The sequence below is a fragment of the Heptranchias perlo genome, chromosome 22 (assembly GCF_035084215.1).
Source record: "Heptranchias perlo isolate sHepPer1 chromosome 22, sHepPer1.hap1, whole genome shotgun sequence".
Classification (NCBI taxonomy): domain Eukaryota; kingdom Metazoa; phylum Chordata; class Chondrichthyes; order Hexanchiformes; family Hexanchidae; genus Heptranchias; species Heptranchias perlo.
In genome coordinates, this window is record NC_090346.1 from 44,029,670 (window position 1) to 44,045,620 (window position 15,951).

General features: G+C 39.7%; 1 protein-coding gene across 1 annotated transcript in view; it reads left to right on the forward strand.

The window, feature by feature from the left end:
* cacna1ha (calcium channel, voltage-dependent, T type, alpha 1H subunit a) overlaps nt 1–11,816 on the forward strand; it is a 231,528-nt gene extending 219,712 nt beyond the window's left edge. Inside the window, exons 31-33 of the mRNA XM_068003426.1 lie at nt 6,136–6,307; nt 7,446–7,618; nt 9,575–11,816. Coding sequence (XP_067859527.1) covers nt 6,136–6,307; nt 7,446–7,618; nt 9,575–10,795 — 1,566 coding nt within the window. The 3' untranslated portion in view covers nt 10,796–11,816. The remainder of the gene's footprint in view (nt 1–6,135; nt 6,308–7,445; nt 7,619–9,574) is intronic.
* Nucleotides 11,817–15,951: the final 4,135 nt, after the last annotated feature.

A 15,951-nucleotide genomic window follows, 5' to 3' on the forward strand; every position in this document is an offset into this window, starting at 1 on the left:
TGCCTTTCACAACCACTGTACATCTTGAAGTACTTCTTGAAGTTTAGTCACTGTTGTAATGTAGGAAATGCAGCAGCCAATTTGCACACAGCAAGGTCCCACAATCAACGACATGAAAATGACCAGATAATCTGTTTTAGTGATTTTGGTTGAGGGATAAATATTGGCCCGGACACGGGGAGAACACCCCAGCTCTTCTTGGAAATAATACCATGGGATCTTTTACATCTACCTGAGAGGGCAGACAGGGCCTCAGTTTAACGTTTCATCCAAAGGACGGCCCTCCGGCAGTGCAGCACTCCCTCTGTACTACACTGGAGTGCCAGCCTAGATTTTGTACTCAAGTCTCTGGAATGGGACTTGAACCCACAACCTTCTGACTCAGAGACGAGAGTGCTACCACTGAGCCAAGGCTGACATCTGCATAATATTATATCTTTATATTATATTAATATTATAAGACAAAATAATATATCTCTTTTCAGAATGCCCCAGCCTTTTGCAAAAAATTCATTATGTTTCCTTATAAGGATGAGTATGAACCTGAACCAGAAACTCAAATTAGGAACCAGGTCAAATCTGAGCTTTGCTTTTTGCCCCAATAAACTCCAGTTTGTATTAAAACAGTTGAATTAGCTCTCTTGAACTGGAACATTGGAGCTCATCCAAGTTTTCAGTCCAGCATTACTTTCAATAAAGAAATAGTGATTTTCAGAGTTCCTCTCTGGATCTCAGTTGGATAAGCCTAGGGCGTTTCAGATTATACTATTTGAGTGCACAGACTGGAAATTTCATGTCCATTTACATCTCTTGCTTTACTTCAGTGGTTTTATATCAGTGTGATCTCAACCAATCAAAATACAGATGGATTTGTCATCTAACATTTATGGCATCACATCTTGCCAAGTCTGCCATTAGCGACTCTCAGTGGAAGAATTGTGTGTCTTAAGTATATGGTGTTGTGATATCATAAATAGCAGTGGACTTCATTCACCATAAATGAACTGTCCGTACCCTCTCAAATGATATCAGACAAGCACTGCAAAACAAAGCAATAACGTTTTTCAAATACTATTTTAATTTCAAAATAGCAAAACCCATCAAAAAAACTTTCTATTGATTTGCTGAGTTGGATGTGATTCGTTACATCAATCTATTGATGGGATTGTTTCACTTTCATGTCACCGTTTTCTGCCCCCTCCAATTTGTCCTCCCTTCTCTCCTGTAGGTGCTGAGGATAAAGTAAAAGGGCATCAGGCATGTAGCGTAAATCACCCAGTGCCAGGACAAGTGAGTTTCCGATGCTAAAGTGATAAAGGCAACAGCTGTCCCCAGTACCTGTTGCTTTGGGTGCGTCACTTTGATTCTGGCCGACCTCTCACACCTCTGCTTGCTGCTCTGTACAAACCTTCCTCCCCATACTGGGGTAGGTCCCAAACAGAATTACAAAGTCGCAAATATAGTTTTGTAGTAACTGCACGTGTGCAGCTCTTATTCCTGTACGCTTGTTGCTGAATTCATTATAAATGGAATAGATTCAGCACCAAAGAAACTGGCTTAATTACTGGACCACTTCCAGTTCTATAATGTAAAGGGGCAGTCAATATATTGAAAGATGACAGTTATAAGTTATGAATTTTCTTTGCATTTCTATTTAAAGTCACGATACCTAGGGACTGTGTTGTTGCATTTACAATATTACATGGTTATTTTTACAATGAAATACGAGAATAGTTCACACCTATTCTATATACATTACAAATTATTTAACTTTTAATTCCACAGCCCCGTTGTCCTCCCCACCACACATCTTTCTGGGCAAGTAAATCTAGACTATAGGTTTCTGCCAAAGCACCTGAGGGGCGGATTGAAGCACACAATACCCTCCCAGTTTTTTTCCTATTCTTAGAGATGAAATGGCTTGTCACCAATGCAGCATTCAATCCAGCATACCAATTAAGAATTAGCAAAGCTTCATCTATCTAAAATTAAGCTTTAATCCAAAAAAAGCAAGAGAGCAAGCTGGAAATATTTGGTTCCAATGTTTAGGAAATATCTCTGACTAAACTAATTCACATTATAATCTAGACAGATGACATTTTCCATTTTATGCAATCTAATGCCCTGAATCTTACACAGTAAATGTGCTTGTGCCTGCACCAGACCATGCACCATTGCTTTGCTTAAATACTTAAGTAGGCTCCTAAATCTGTTTAACATTACTGTCTTGCTGTTTTTTGTTTCGATAGCAGTTTCTAAGACCATTTTACGTACAAGTGGCTCAGTAATTTACAATAATCTGAAATGTAATGTATGCTGCAGTTCACTTCTAATAAGGTTCTTTGAAGAAGCAATTTTGATTCACAGATTTCATATTATGAAGTGCTGAATGGTTCAGTGAGCAGCTGATTGATCACTGCCTCATGCAGACTTTGATGTTGTCACTTATGTCTGTTACAAAGACATACAGTCACAATTACTGATAGCCAACCCCAATAAACACAGTGGGGGAGGTACTACGATTGGCCACGTACCTTTGGGCTACAGAGAGGTAAAGTTAGCCAGAGTTCCTCGCACTGATTAGTGAGCAAGTGCACGTCTAACTCGGACAGCATTGGGCTAGGCCGAGGTGCTTTCCCATGGCTAACTAGCTTGATAAGTGTAAAGAATCTTACAACACCAGGTTATAGTCCAACAATTTTATTTGAAAATCACAAGCTTTCAGAGATTATCTACTTCGTCAGGTGAGGAAGGAGATAATCTCCTCACCTGACGAAGGAGATAATCTCCGAAAGCTTGTGATTTTCAAATAAAATTGTTGGACTATAACCTGGTGTTGTGAGATTCTTTACATTTGTCAACCCCAGTCCATCACCGGCATCTCCACATCATAGCTTGATAAGGCTCACTGTGTTTGCCCACTAGTTATCATCAAGTTATTAGTGGTCAGGACATAAACATTATCAACACACTGTCGCATCTCACTTTGGAGAGAGCATCACAGCTCACATGATCAGTGCTTTTAGTTTTAGTTAAGTGTTTTTTCTGTTAAACAAGGCATAAAATAGATCAAAGATTTGAAAATCACCCATTTTTATTTGCAATTTACAGAATTCCTTGATTTAAGTATAGCATTTTTGTGCCTATCAAGATTAAATCATAATAATCACTCTAAAGATATTTAATCATAAATCTAAGTATTCAATCTTGTAAAACCCTAAAATTTAAATATAAAAAATAATAAAAATTGAAATATAATTTATAATACCAATCATTTGTGACTTTCATCAGTTGTCCTGATGAAAATATTTTCCTTGCACTTCTACACAAGTCACATCCTCAGGTTCTCTAGCTCATAAAAAAACTGCAGGAAGGTGCAACTTAGGCACTGAATCTGCAGTAACCATTTAATGGCAAAAGAGCAGAAGTGTAAATGGAAAAGGTTAAAAATATATGGCTGCATTCAGGCCTGTGACATAGCCCAAGTGGATACTGCATTTTATTATATATTTATTAAGATTTATAGTTAGAATATCTGAGTAAAAAGTTTGTGTTCTCTTTACATATTATTTAAAATAGTTTTATTAAAACATAGATCAAAAATAACATCTGATAATGCAAATAACTTTTTTCTTTGATAAAGGGAAAATTGACTTTCGACAATGTCTCTTTAATCACCCAAGACTCATTAGCAGGTGAAGTTCTCACGACGGATAACATTTCAGATTCATCCAGCCATCATTACTCCATGTCATCCATTCACAAATTCACCAACAGGAAGCAGGAGGTTAAGGCTGTTTTACTGTGTAATTAAATGTTGTGTTGTGTATTGTTGCATTCATTTACTTACCAAAATCCTTCATCTCTGTTGATATCTATCCTGTCGTGACCAATGTGCTGTTTTGAAAATCTGTGTTGCCCTTTGTTGAAGATATTTTAAATAATGTGTGTATGCTTTGATTGGTAATTATGTCTGGCACTGTAAATTGTGTCTGTGCCATTTAAGATGCACTTAGTACAACATTTCAATCTGGTAAGAGGATAACGTTTTGTAACAGCTCTTTTGGATTTGTCTTTAATGACAACTTGTTATAGCATTGTGAAATTACAATGAATCCCCAAAACTTCAATAGCTTTAGTCCACATTAATGCCAATTGCATGAAAATAAAATCTAGCAATTGCTGGTGGAATATGGAGAAAGTGTTTGCAATCCCAGAAGTCTATTGCAATACGGGGAAGTCAGTTGAAAGGAAAATGTGGCTCGGTGTAAAGTGGGCTGCCGATTCGCTACCAGCCCATTTTTCACTACTAGTGTTGACCAATTTCACCCTCAGAGGGTGGAAATGAAGTGTAAATACTGCAGTGAGAGATTTTTTTTCCAAACTTTGACAGTGCCAGTATTATGCAACAACAAATGTAGTGTGAAGGTTGCAGAGGTGTATGTTTGGAATGGAATCACCCAGTGCCACTCTTTTACTCCTATGTGGCTTTAATGACTCGAGTATTTTCATATTTATAGTGTTAAAAAAGTAAAGGCAGATTTTTCTGTTGTTATGCTTGGTTATATTGGATCACCCAGACACGGCGCATCGAGGAAAATCGGGAAGGTTCCATGACTGGCATTCCGCCCTCCCCACCCGATTTTTCTCTGTGATCCAGTATGCCCAGATGCAATGGCTGGAAAATCTGCCCTGTGATCTTTGTAGGGGACTTGGTGGCACAATGGGTTGGAATGCTGTACTTTCACTTTGAGAACCTGGATTTGGAATCCTGCCCAGAATAATGGGATCAAACGCTCCCTTCTCTGACAATCATTGAAAGTTCTTAAGTATGATCTGTTTGGGCTGTATCAGGTATGTTTACAGTGGATGTCAGTCTACAACACAGTGTCCACAATCCCATCTTAATTGGGCAGTCTCACTCAGGGGACCTAAGGGTTGCTGGGGTTGGAAACAAAAACAGAATTATCAGGATGGTGCACGTCTGTGATTGGATTTACAACATATTCGGAAGAACTTCCCCTTCCATAGTTCTAATACAAACTTTGGCAGTAAGCCGGGGACGCAAGTTAGTTCCAGATTGTGATTGGTTCATTCATTATTTGCGGAAACCTTCCATTCTGTTCTCACACACACACTGCTGCCAACTGTGACACTAATAACAGTGATGAGAGTAACTCCACTGGAAATCCCATATGTAATCTTTCAGACTGATCCCAAATACTAAATATGAAACAAAATTCAATACCATAGATACTAGATTCACATCGTTCACCTGACGAAGGAGGAAGCCTCCGAAAGCTTGTGAATTTAAAATAAAATTGCTGGACTATAACTTGGTGTTGTAAAATTGTTTACAATAGATACTAGAGAGTCTGTATGATAAGAGAAAAATGTTTTAAAAATCTTTTGGAACATTTTTTTGCCGTTATATGGGAGCGCATTATATAAAAAATACTCTGCACTGCACTTACCCTTTCCTTTAAGACCAGCTGTAACTGAAGTTAACGTGGTTTCCCATCTATTGACCAGTTTATGTAAATGAAGTAGATAGCACTTGCTAGGGGACTGCGCATGAATATACTGATATTTACATCTGCAGTGCCTAATGCAATACACTTCTCCAGTGGAAAAACATCAGTAACAAGAGAAAAACCTCACCTTGTGCTAAAATACACATCATACGTTACATTCGGCTCTGCATCTTGTGGTTTTATCAATGACGCTGTAAAGGTCCAGAAGGTGACTTAAGTCTCCATGTGCACCAATGAACCCATGTATAAGTGACTTGTCAGGTTTAATGGTACTGAACCTCTACTTAGTGGATTTCTCTTTTTCTGCTCACGGCTGTTGCAGAATGAGGTGTAGAATGTCTTGACTGTTAGTGACAGCATAATGAACAATTAACTGCTCCTAAAGACTCCTGTGTAATTAAGAAAGTCAGGAATTTCTACATCTTAGCTCTGTAAGTGCCCTATGCAAGTCTCTGCATTCTATTAGCAGTCAGTATTAAAGGTAATGGTTCTTTACTGACTTATTGCTCTATGTGGGTATGAATGCACCAACCCTACATATTTCCAGTGTAATATTACACAACATGAATGATTTGCAGTCCTGTCTGTTTTTTTAAAACAGGAAAATCCTCGTTATAGCAAAATGGTAGGAGAGAATCAAAAGAAAAATTTGCTCACTGTTCGGAAAGTCTCTGTGTCTCGAATGCATTCCTTACCAAACGACAGCTACATGTTTCGCCCTGTTAGATCAGCCCAAGCTCATTTTCCGCTGCCTGAAGTGGATCTCTATCAGGGTATGTCACCAACAAGTATTTATTTTTTTTTAAATTGGGAAAGTTGTTTTCAATCAGTAAACCAAAAATGATTAGGAAAATTCTGTGTATTTTTTTTAATTGACAGGAAATTCAGTCATACAAGTCAGATTTAAGTGCATGGACTAGACAACCTGTGAGGGTATGACCCCAGCAGTTATACCGGGACCATGTCTGCTGCAGATCTCCGCCACTGGTTCTGCCATAATTTGCGGAATCAGGAGTGAGCCCCTCTAGAAGCAGGTCTTCGGTGGTTCAAGGGCACATCTGTGGTGTCTACCCCCCTCCTCCATCCGCTCTCGAGGGCTCTCGAAATGTTACTGTCAGCTGGCCAGATGGGGGAAAAGGAGGCTTCTGGTGTTCCCCCCCACCCTCCCCAGAGGAGGAACTTGGCTGCCCACTGGGAGCAGTTTTAAAATACAAAAAGGAGCTCATCCCCCCTCTTTCCCGCAGTCTTCACAGGTTCAGGCCTATACCTCCCCTCCCAGGTTAGCCTTACTTCTGGAGCTATTGACCAGGCTTGCCATATTTGAAGAAGAGCATACCTGTGCCAATGGTATGCTTGAACCCAACTGAGGGCCTTGGACCGGGAACTCCTGATTTTGGGAATCCTGGCCCTGCTGCACCTTACATTGATGGCCTAGTCGGGGGGAGGTGGATGGGCAGAGGCTCTGCCCCCACAAGGCCATACAGTCACCTCACACTTAAGGCTGGGACCCAGGTATCTGGTGGACTCCCACCAGACTCATGGCAGGAATGATTCACAATTTATGGGCCCGTGTGTTTAGCATTTGCGTTTCTCACCAACTAACCTGAAGCAAACCTTGAGATGCCAGCCGCATCACCTGCTATCAAGACTTCTGGAGTCTGTCTTGACTCTGTTCTGTACCTGCTATTTTAGGAAGCAAAGGCTAAGAAAGTAACTCAATATAGTCTCTTTTAAATGGGCAAAATATATGCAATCACAAAATACAGATTGCAATTGTAATCACTAAGTTATTAGCTTCGCCGAAGGGAGAGGAATTGTGGGAAAAAGATAATTTCTTTTGTTTGAAAAATTTCTTTTGTTTTGAGTTTTTTTTATTTAGGGTTTTTTTTTTGCTCTGGATTTTTTATTTAGGGTCTGTGACTTCAGTCCAGTCCCATCCTGTTGAAGTCTCTACACGTCTTGGAGTTCCCACTGAGGTAATTCATCATAACTTTGCTTCGACCAGCCACACCACCCTCCCCAAAATCCCTCCTCCACAGAGACCACCGAGATCACCCAGTATAAACAGGCTGCTACATAGACAGGTATTGATGGATCTTGTTTAAAACAAATTCACATTTTGCATCACAGCATGTTGGCTCACCTTGGACCAGAAATGCTTTTGCTTGTAATTTGTGCTCATTGATTGGGCTGGTAGCAAACCGACAGCCCGTTTTATATTGTATCCTGGTTTGCTTATCCATTTAGCAAAAGAGGCAACAAACAAGGGGCCTAATGCCTGTTTCAGGCATAGGCCTTGAACGCCTCTTTTGATGCCTATTCCAATATGGTGGGCAGCGGATTTCCGGCTCAGAATGCACGTGCGTGCCATTTTGGACATTTGGCGCCCCTTTTACACGGGTGCAGTGTCATTGAATTTATAGGCCTATGCCTCAAGATTTGTTTGATGATGTGTGGTACTCGAACTGTTTTAATGAGTTCAGTGTCCCTGGTTTTGGAGGGGGGAAGAAATTGGCCTGTGTTCCTACTCCTGAACACTATGATCTTAGCTGGAAGTTTGCTTGTGTGATGTGGACAGGTGACTTGGTGAGGTACTGCAGGGTTGCTGGCACCCATGGATCCAACTTGGCTCAGTGGTAGCACTTTTGCTTCTGAGTTAGAAGGTAGAGAGTTCAGGCCCAACTCCATGGACTTGAGCACATAATCTAGGCTGACACTCCAGTGCAATGCTGAGGGAATGGAGCACTATCTTCTGGATGAAACGTTAAACCAAAGCCCTGTATAGCTGTTCAGGTGGATGTAAAAGGTTTCATGCAATATTTGAAGAAGAGCAGGGCAGTTCTCCTGGTGTCCTGGCCAACATTTATTCCTCTATCGAGATTGCTTGACCAGGGTAGATGCTGAGAGGTTGTTTCCCCGGCTGGAGAATCTAGAACTAGGGGGCATAGTCTCAGGAAAAGGGGTCGGCCATTTAGGACTGAGATGAGGAGGAATTTCTTCACTCAGAGGGTTGTGAATCTTTGGAATTCTCTACCCCAGGGGGCTGTGGATGCTGAGTCGTTGAATTTATTCAAGGCTGAGATAGAACAGATTTTTGGACTCTAGGGAAATCAAGGGATATGGGGATTGGGTGGGAAAGTGGAGTTGAGGTCGAAGATCAGCCATGATCTGATTGAATGGCGGAGCAGGCTCGAGGGGCCGTATGGCCTATTCCTGCTCCTATTTTTTATGTTCTTATGACACCAAAAAATACAGATTAACTGGCCATTATCTCATAGCCTTATTAGCCTACATAACAACAGTGACTACGTTTTTAAAATGTATGCATACGGTAGTGTAGTAGTTATGTTACTGGACTAGTAATCCAGAGGCCTGGACTAATAATCCAGAGAACGTGAGTTCAAATCCCACCATGGCAGTTTGAGAATTTGAATTCAGTTTTAAAATGTGGAAATAAAAAAAACTGGTAACAGTAAAAGTGACCATGAAGCTGTCGATTGTCTTAAATACCCAACTGGTTCACTAATGTCCTTTAGGGAAGGAAATCTGCGTCCTTTTCCAGCCTGGCGCACATGTGACCCCAGTCCCACATCAACATGGTTGACTCCTAACTGAACCTCTGAAGTTACCTAGCAAGCCACTCAGTTGTATCAAACTGTATTTGGGCAATTAGGGATGGGCAATAAATGCCACCTTTGTTGGGGCCACCCACATCCCAAGAATGAATTTTTAAAAAATGATTAATTGGCCATAGACCACTTTGGGACATCTTGAGGACATGAAAGGCACTCTATAAAATGCAAGTTATTTTTTTCTTTCTATACCACAACAGGAGTTACTGTCTTTAGGAGAGGAAGTTAAAAGTTGGTATGGGGCGGGGGGGGTGGGAGAGTCAGTAAACTCAAGAATACTAGACGAGAGAGACTCATTTGTTTAGATTCATACTGTGCAGCTGCAGCAGCAAAGTTTCACCAAATATTTAAAGTAAAATATTTTCAGTGTGAATTTGCTGTGATATTTTGTGATTGCTTATGTTTCAGGAGGCTGTCACAAATGACTCTGTGGATGGTATGAATACCGAGTCCAAGGACAGCCTGAAGATTCAGCCCAACGACAATCTGCGCCCAAACATTGCACCTCATTGCATCTTGGTCCCACCACTAATACACCCCACACCATTGTCTCCAAAGGTCACACCTCAGCCTTCGCCCCTGTTGGCTCAACGCAGCAAGCAATCAAGTGTCCACACGCACAAGCAGGTCTACAGCCAGCGCAGCATCCCAAGCCGCTCACCAAGTCACAGCAATGGCAGCAACAGCCCGGTGAGCTCCTTCTTCAACTCAGTGGACCCAGCTGACGAAGAAGTGCGGCACATCAACAACTATGCGAAAAACTGGAGGAGACAGTCCGAAGCGAGAAGCCTGTCATTATCACCTTTCCTCTCACCCAGCCCGTTAGTTGCTGCTTTAAAGAACTCTAACAGCACAACCGGTTTGGCTGGAGTTGGGAGGGAGAAAGACTTGAAGAAGTTCCATAGTGTTGATGCACAAGGATTATTGACAAAGCCTTCTTGGGCAGACGATCCAAGGAGACATTCAATTGAAATATGCCCATCGATTGACGATGAAGATGCAAGCTTACAATTTGAAGGTACATTTTTGAATGAAGAAAAGCGAGAGCCTTCTGTCCATGTTCAGTCAGATTCTGAATATATCCTTACCTCTCGAAGAAAGAAAAAAATGAGTCCACCTTGCATCTCAATAGAGCCTCCCGTAGAGAGTGAAAGAGAATCGGCTTCTCACACTGCAGCGTCTGGAGCCAGGATGCATTTACGCAAGCGCACACTATCCTTTGAGTCTATGGCCCATAGAGATTCTTTAGAACTCGTAGACTTGCAGCCTAGAGATCAGACCTCAAAAACAGAGCAACGAATTCCTCCGGCCTGTCGAAACAAGCATCTTACCATTCCAGACCTTTCATTTGACCACTCAGATGTGAGTTCATTAAGCAGTTTATCTGACCTGTTTTCCGACAGCAATCACTCAACTCCTTCTTCTAGTGTCTCCGCGGATTCCAGGGTAGAATTACTGGCTTGCGAACTGAAGAAAATAGACCATTTAAAAAAGTCGAGTGAAAACCCTGACATTCATAGGCCTGAAAACAGCAAAGAGATCCTCAACGTCACCAGAAGCCCTCTTAGGAAGCGGGGACTTATCCGCATGGCGAGCACACGAGAAGACACAGATGATCTTGTGGTATAGCTAGGATCGATAAACTTGCTGGGGGAGAAAAAACTTAATCCATGCCAATCAACCACTGTAAAACAGAGACTATTACTCTGTCTAATGGTACCTGTTGTTTGATCCCTTGTCATTGCTTCAACGAGTTTGCAAAGGGATGCAAAAAAAATGGGATATGCAAACATTTTTTGAATGGAACTTGATTAGCTTCCCATAGCTCAATCACATTGATTTGAGTCAGAATTATGTGTACTGGCACTTTATTGTGCAAAGCCACAGTATGCAGAAGTGCAGAAAAGATAAGAACTGTACAGTGCTGTAATGATTGCAATGTATATACAAATAATTATGTATTAGTGACAAATAATTTAAATATGTCTTCATAATGCACATATTTTTATATAGAACCGTAATGTTTTGCACACTTAAAATTGAATTCCAAGTTGAGTGGTGTTTTCTGGTGTTTGAGTGAAATGTATATAACTTAGAATTTATTTTTTTTTGTTTTCCTTTTCTGCTTGCTCATACTAGCTGCATATTCTGAATGTTTACTTTTTTTAACGTAAAATTCCTTTACTGAGAACCAAATTACTACTGGATTGTAGTCAGTGCAATAATAGACTAATTCAATGTTCAGTTTTTTTTAAGAAAAGAGTCACATTTTCAACCAGGATAAATTGCAATAAATTATAGAAACCATAAGGCATACTAATAGGGTGTGTTGATCAAAAAGTTAATGAAGTTAAAATCAAACAGCAAATGATTTATTCAATTGCATTTTATTTACAGTTTGGTAAGTTATTGATGATATTTGTAAAGTTACATGCATTTCCTGGTCAATGGTGTTAAATGTAGCCTTTGAAAGCAAACCTATTTATGTTTACTATATTGCATCCATCATGCAAGGGATAGCTGTAACTTCATTCTTAAATGCCTGTTTCTGTGCTTAACTTTTCCTTTTAGCTTTTGGCTAATCTGTTTCACATAAAAATATGTTCAAATTGTTTTTAAGTGTACAGCGCTTCTGTCTTAATAAAAAATATCCTGCATTTTCACTGTACATTGTGGGTAATATACACTTCTTGTTTGAGTAGCAATAATATTAGAAGATGATTGACAGAGAAGGAAAACTGTTTTCACAGGTAATGTAATTTTTTCTATTATGCACTTTCTAAACAGAATTTCTTTGCTGATTTAGAAGAATACTAAGTTTGGAGAAACAATTTCGACATTTAGGTGGTGTACTGAAAGTTGGGATAATATCGAGTTTTCGCTTCAGGTAAAAGATTGTCTCTCTTACCTGAACAGAACCATTCAAAGCTACAAAAGATATGCCGTTAGAGGCTTAGTATTCGTTTTAAGCCTTTAGGAAATGATTGGAACGGTACTCATATCATTGGGATCATACTTTGGGGGAAGCTTATCCAAAATCATATCCCAAATAGAACTGTGCAAGATGGTTACTAGAAAACTCGATTGATGACTGCTGAGCCTAACTTTGTTGGTTTTATTTGCTAATAAATAGACCTGTTTTTGTATTTCATAGTGAAAATTATGCTATTCGTATTACACCATCTGAGGACTTTGAAATACAAGGTTTATACAGTGTATTCAGAGTCCATCATAATTGTTAGGATAGTTTTGCACTTAAATCCAGTTGGTGTGCTGTCTCTGGAACCCATATCATAAGTGTTTTTTATAGGGAATTTTGTTTGTAATGAGCAATGTATGAAATAAAAACAGAAAATCTTGGAAATAAACAGCATGTCAATCAGCATCCGAACAAGACAAACAGCGGGTGCTTGATCACAGGTTGTGCTATTCCAAATTATGTTTAAAAAAAGGAAGACTAAGCGTCATAAATCATGTTGTGTTTATACTGTGTATGATAGGAATGTGGAATAGTGAAGAGGTGCTATATAAATGAAAATTTGCTCTTTATTTACTTATTTTTCTTTTTTTCACTACCACCCTCATTGAATGTAAAAATGTGTAGTAAGTACTGAATTTAAATTTGGAAGCATGACTGTGTTCTGCGCATGCTGTCAGGAACAGCTGGTTCATTGGGTTAGAACATTGTCCTTTAATTTCTGATGTGTGGATTTAAGTTCAGTTCAGCCTAATGAGATAAAAGTTCCTCTTTCTCACCAAGCACAAAGTGAAATGAGTTTGGATTGACTTAATCCACTTTTAAGCATTATAAAACTGGCCATAATTCGGCATTAATTAACACTGATTGGCCAGTCTTACTTGAGAAAGGGTACAAGGATTGGTGGAAATGTCAGATTGATGCAGTTGTGAGTGCTGAGTTTGGGGTTAAGGCTCATTGATAGTGTGGAAGACATTTACTCTTCCTTTAACCATGTATAGCTGACCTGATGTTGAGAAAAAGGGGACATTTTTGATTCCCCTACCACTTTAATGCGATATATTTTCAGTACATTGTCCTGAATTCCAACCTTTATACATTTTGGTATTCTTGCTGTTAATGATATTCAGTTAACCAGTTTCTAATTTCTTCTCTAATTCCAAGCAAAGGTTTGATATTTGGAAATCACACAAACAAAAGGGGAGCATGGCGTTTTGAAGGAGAGTTAAATGCTTGATGAATTTAAATAATAAGGTAATGATTTGCATTTTTGCAGAGCCAAGTAGGTTAATATATTTGTTCTTTATGTCAAAAATGACTACTGTGGAGTAGCTGATGCATCCTGACATTTTGGATTTTGGTCCTAGTTTTTACAGATAAACAAAAGGGTGCAGAGGAAGACACAACAGTCCGGTCTGTCTGGGACTTCTTTAATTTTTTATTCTGTTAGTTATTGTATTCAGCAAACTATTTAGGGAAAGTATAGGGGATGTTTATCCCCAAAGAGATCTTGAAGTCAATGGAAAAGAAAATTGGCGCATTGTAAAACAGGCTGCCGATTTGTAATGAGCCCGTTGTGCGTTACTCCGTAGACCAATTTCACCCCTCTTTTATCCAACAGCAGTGTAACTTCCTGTTCCATTGCCCTATATGTGGCCTCCCATGTCATCACCTTATGTTTACGCCAAACACCACTGTGATGGATGGGCAATGAGCTGGCCCAGGAAACTCTTGTCTGGAGTACCTCTCCAGACCAGCAGTAGATGCAAATCTTTTTCCATTGCCTAAAAGTGGTACAACTCACCGCGTGGAAAATCTCCCTCTATTACATCGAATGTACAGCACAGAAACAGGCCATTCGGCCCAACAGGTCCATGCCTGTGTTTGTACTCCATACAAGCCTCCTCCCTCCCCAACAGGGAAAGATGTGATGTGGAGATGCCGGTGATGGACTGGGGTTGACAATTGTAAACAATTTTACAACACCAAGTTATAGTCCAGCAATTTTATTTTAAATTCACAAGCTTTCGGAGGCTTCCCCCTTCGTCAGGTGAACCTGACGAAGGGGGAAGCCTCCGAAAGCTTGTGAATTTAAAATAAAATTGCTGGACTATAACTTGGTGTTGTAAAATTGTTTACAACAGGGAAAGAGACAGTGCTGAATCTAGTTCTAGGAAATGAAGTGGGGAAAGTAACTGATGTAAAGGTGATAGAATATATAGAAAACAGTGACCATATCACAATTAGGTTTGTTATAAAAAGGTCAAAGCCTGCAAACACTACTATCCTAAATGAGATAAAAGGGGAACTAGCCTAGATAAATTGGAAAGAAAAATTGCAATATAAAACAATGCACAAACAATGGGAAACATTCAAACAAAAGGTGAATAGGGTACAGACATACATTTTCCTACAAGAAATAAAGAAGGTGCAGCAAAAGCTGGAGTTCCTTGGATGAGTGAAGAAATTAAAATTAGAATGAGACTTAAAAAGAAGCATATGACAAGTTCAGGGTTAATAACACAAAAGAAAATCATTCACGCTGAAAATATAGCCAGGATGCAAAGGAGATTAGAAAGACTAATAGGAAATATGAAGAAAGACTGCCAGGTAACACAAAGGAAACTAGTAAAAGATCTTATAAACACATAAAGGTAAAAGAATACTTAAAGAAAGGGTAGGACCGATTGGAGATCAAGATGGAAATCTTGTGGTGAATGAAGGAATGATGGAAATATTAAATGAGTTCCTTACCTCGGCCTTCACATAAGCAAGTGGTAGTAGGAATAAAAGAGGAGGAGGTGAAGCAATTGGATAGGATAATTACAGGTAAGGAAGTAATATTGAAAAAAGTGGTGGAACTCGGTGTAATTTAAAACTTACCTTTTCAGCGCCTCTATCGCCAGTGAAACAGGTCGGAGAGTGCACGGCGCACGTTCTGACCATTTCTATCGTAGAATGGTAATCAGGATCCTATGTATGTGATAGGACACTTGATTTGCATATTTAAAGGGGCATACCGCCTGACACAGGCTGGCACTTCAGCTGCCCAACTACTTGTAGCCCCTCTGATAATGGCAGCTGGCCGATCATCACGCTAACGGGACAGTGAGTCTGCAGACCCCATTTCAAGGATGATTTTAGGAAGTTAAAATCCACCCCATTGCATCTGAAGAGACTTAAAAAGTGGCTCCATGAAATAATCTTCGTTGTTCATCAAATGTTATTGTTTGGATTTGGCTGAATGAAAGATATGCAGCTTTGGGGAACTGTGCCAGTATTTGACATGAATTCTAATAAGACAGGTTCTCCATTCTCCTGAAAAAGTATTTTTATGACAAAATGATGTAAGTTATGAGGAAAGTGACAATGAAGTCAAAGAGTAGATACTTCTACCTTTGAATTAAATGATTCTCCATATACCAAATTTTCCATTCTCCTTACATCAAGAAATGTTTTAATAATACCAAGATTCCTTAGTTTGAATTTTTTATAATCTTTCTAATGCATTGATAAAAAGGTAATTTCCACACTTGTGTATTCTTCACTATTTCAGAATTCTTCCCATCTTCACAGTTAAAGCTTGATTTCTTCAGGACATTTGGATCTTGGAACCTCACCTGCATGCAGGGTGCCAGGTAGGGGAGCAACTTTCCCATTTTGTGACTAACAAATCCCATTAAGCGGGGGAGATGTTGATTTGCGTTTTGAAGGCTTGTCTGGAGAGAAGTTATGAAACACTTCTTCACACAAAGGGTGGTAGGTGTGGAACTCTCTCCCACAAAATGCAGTTAATAATTTTAAATCT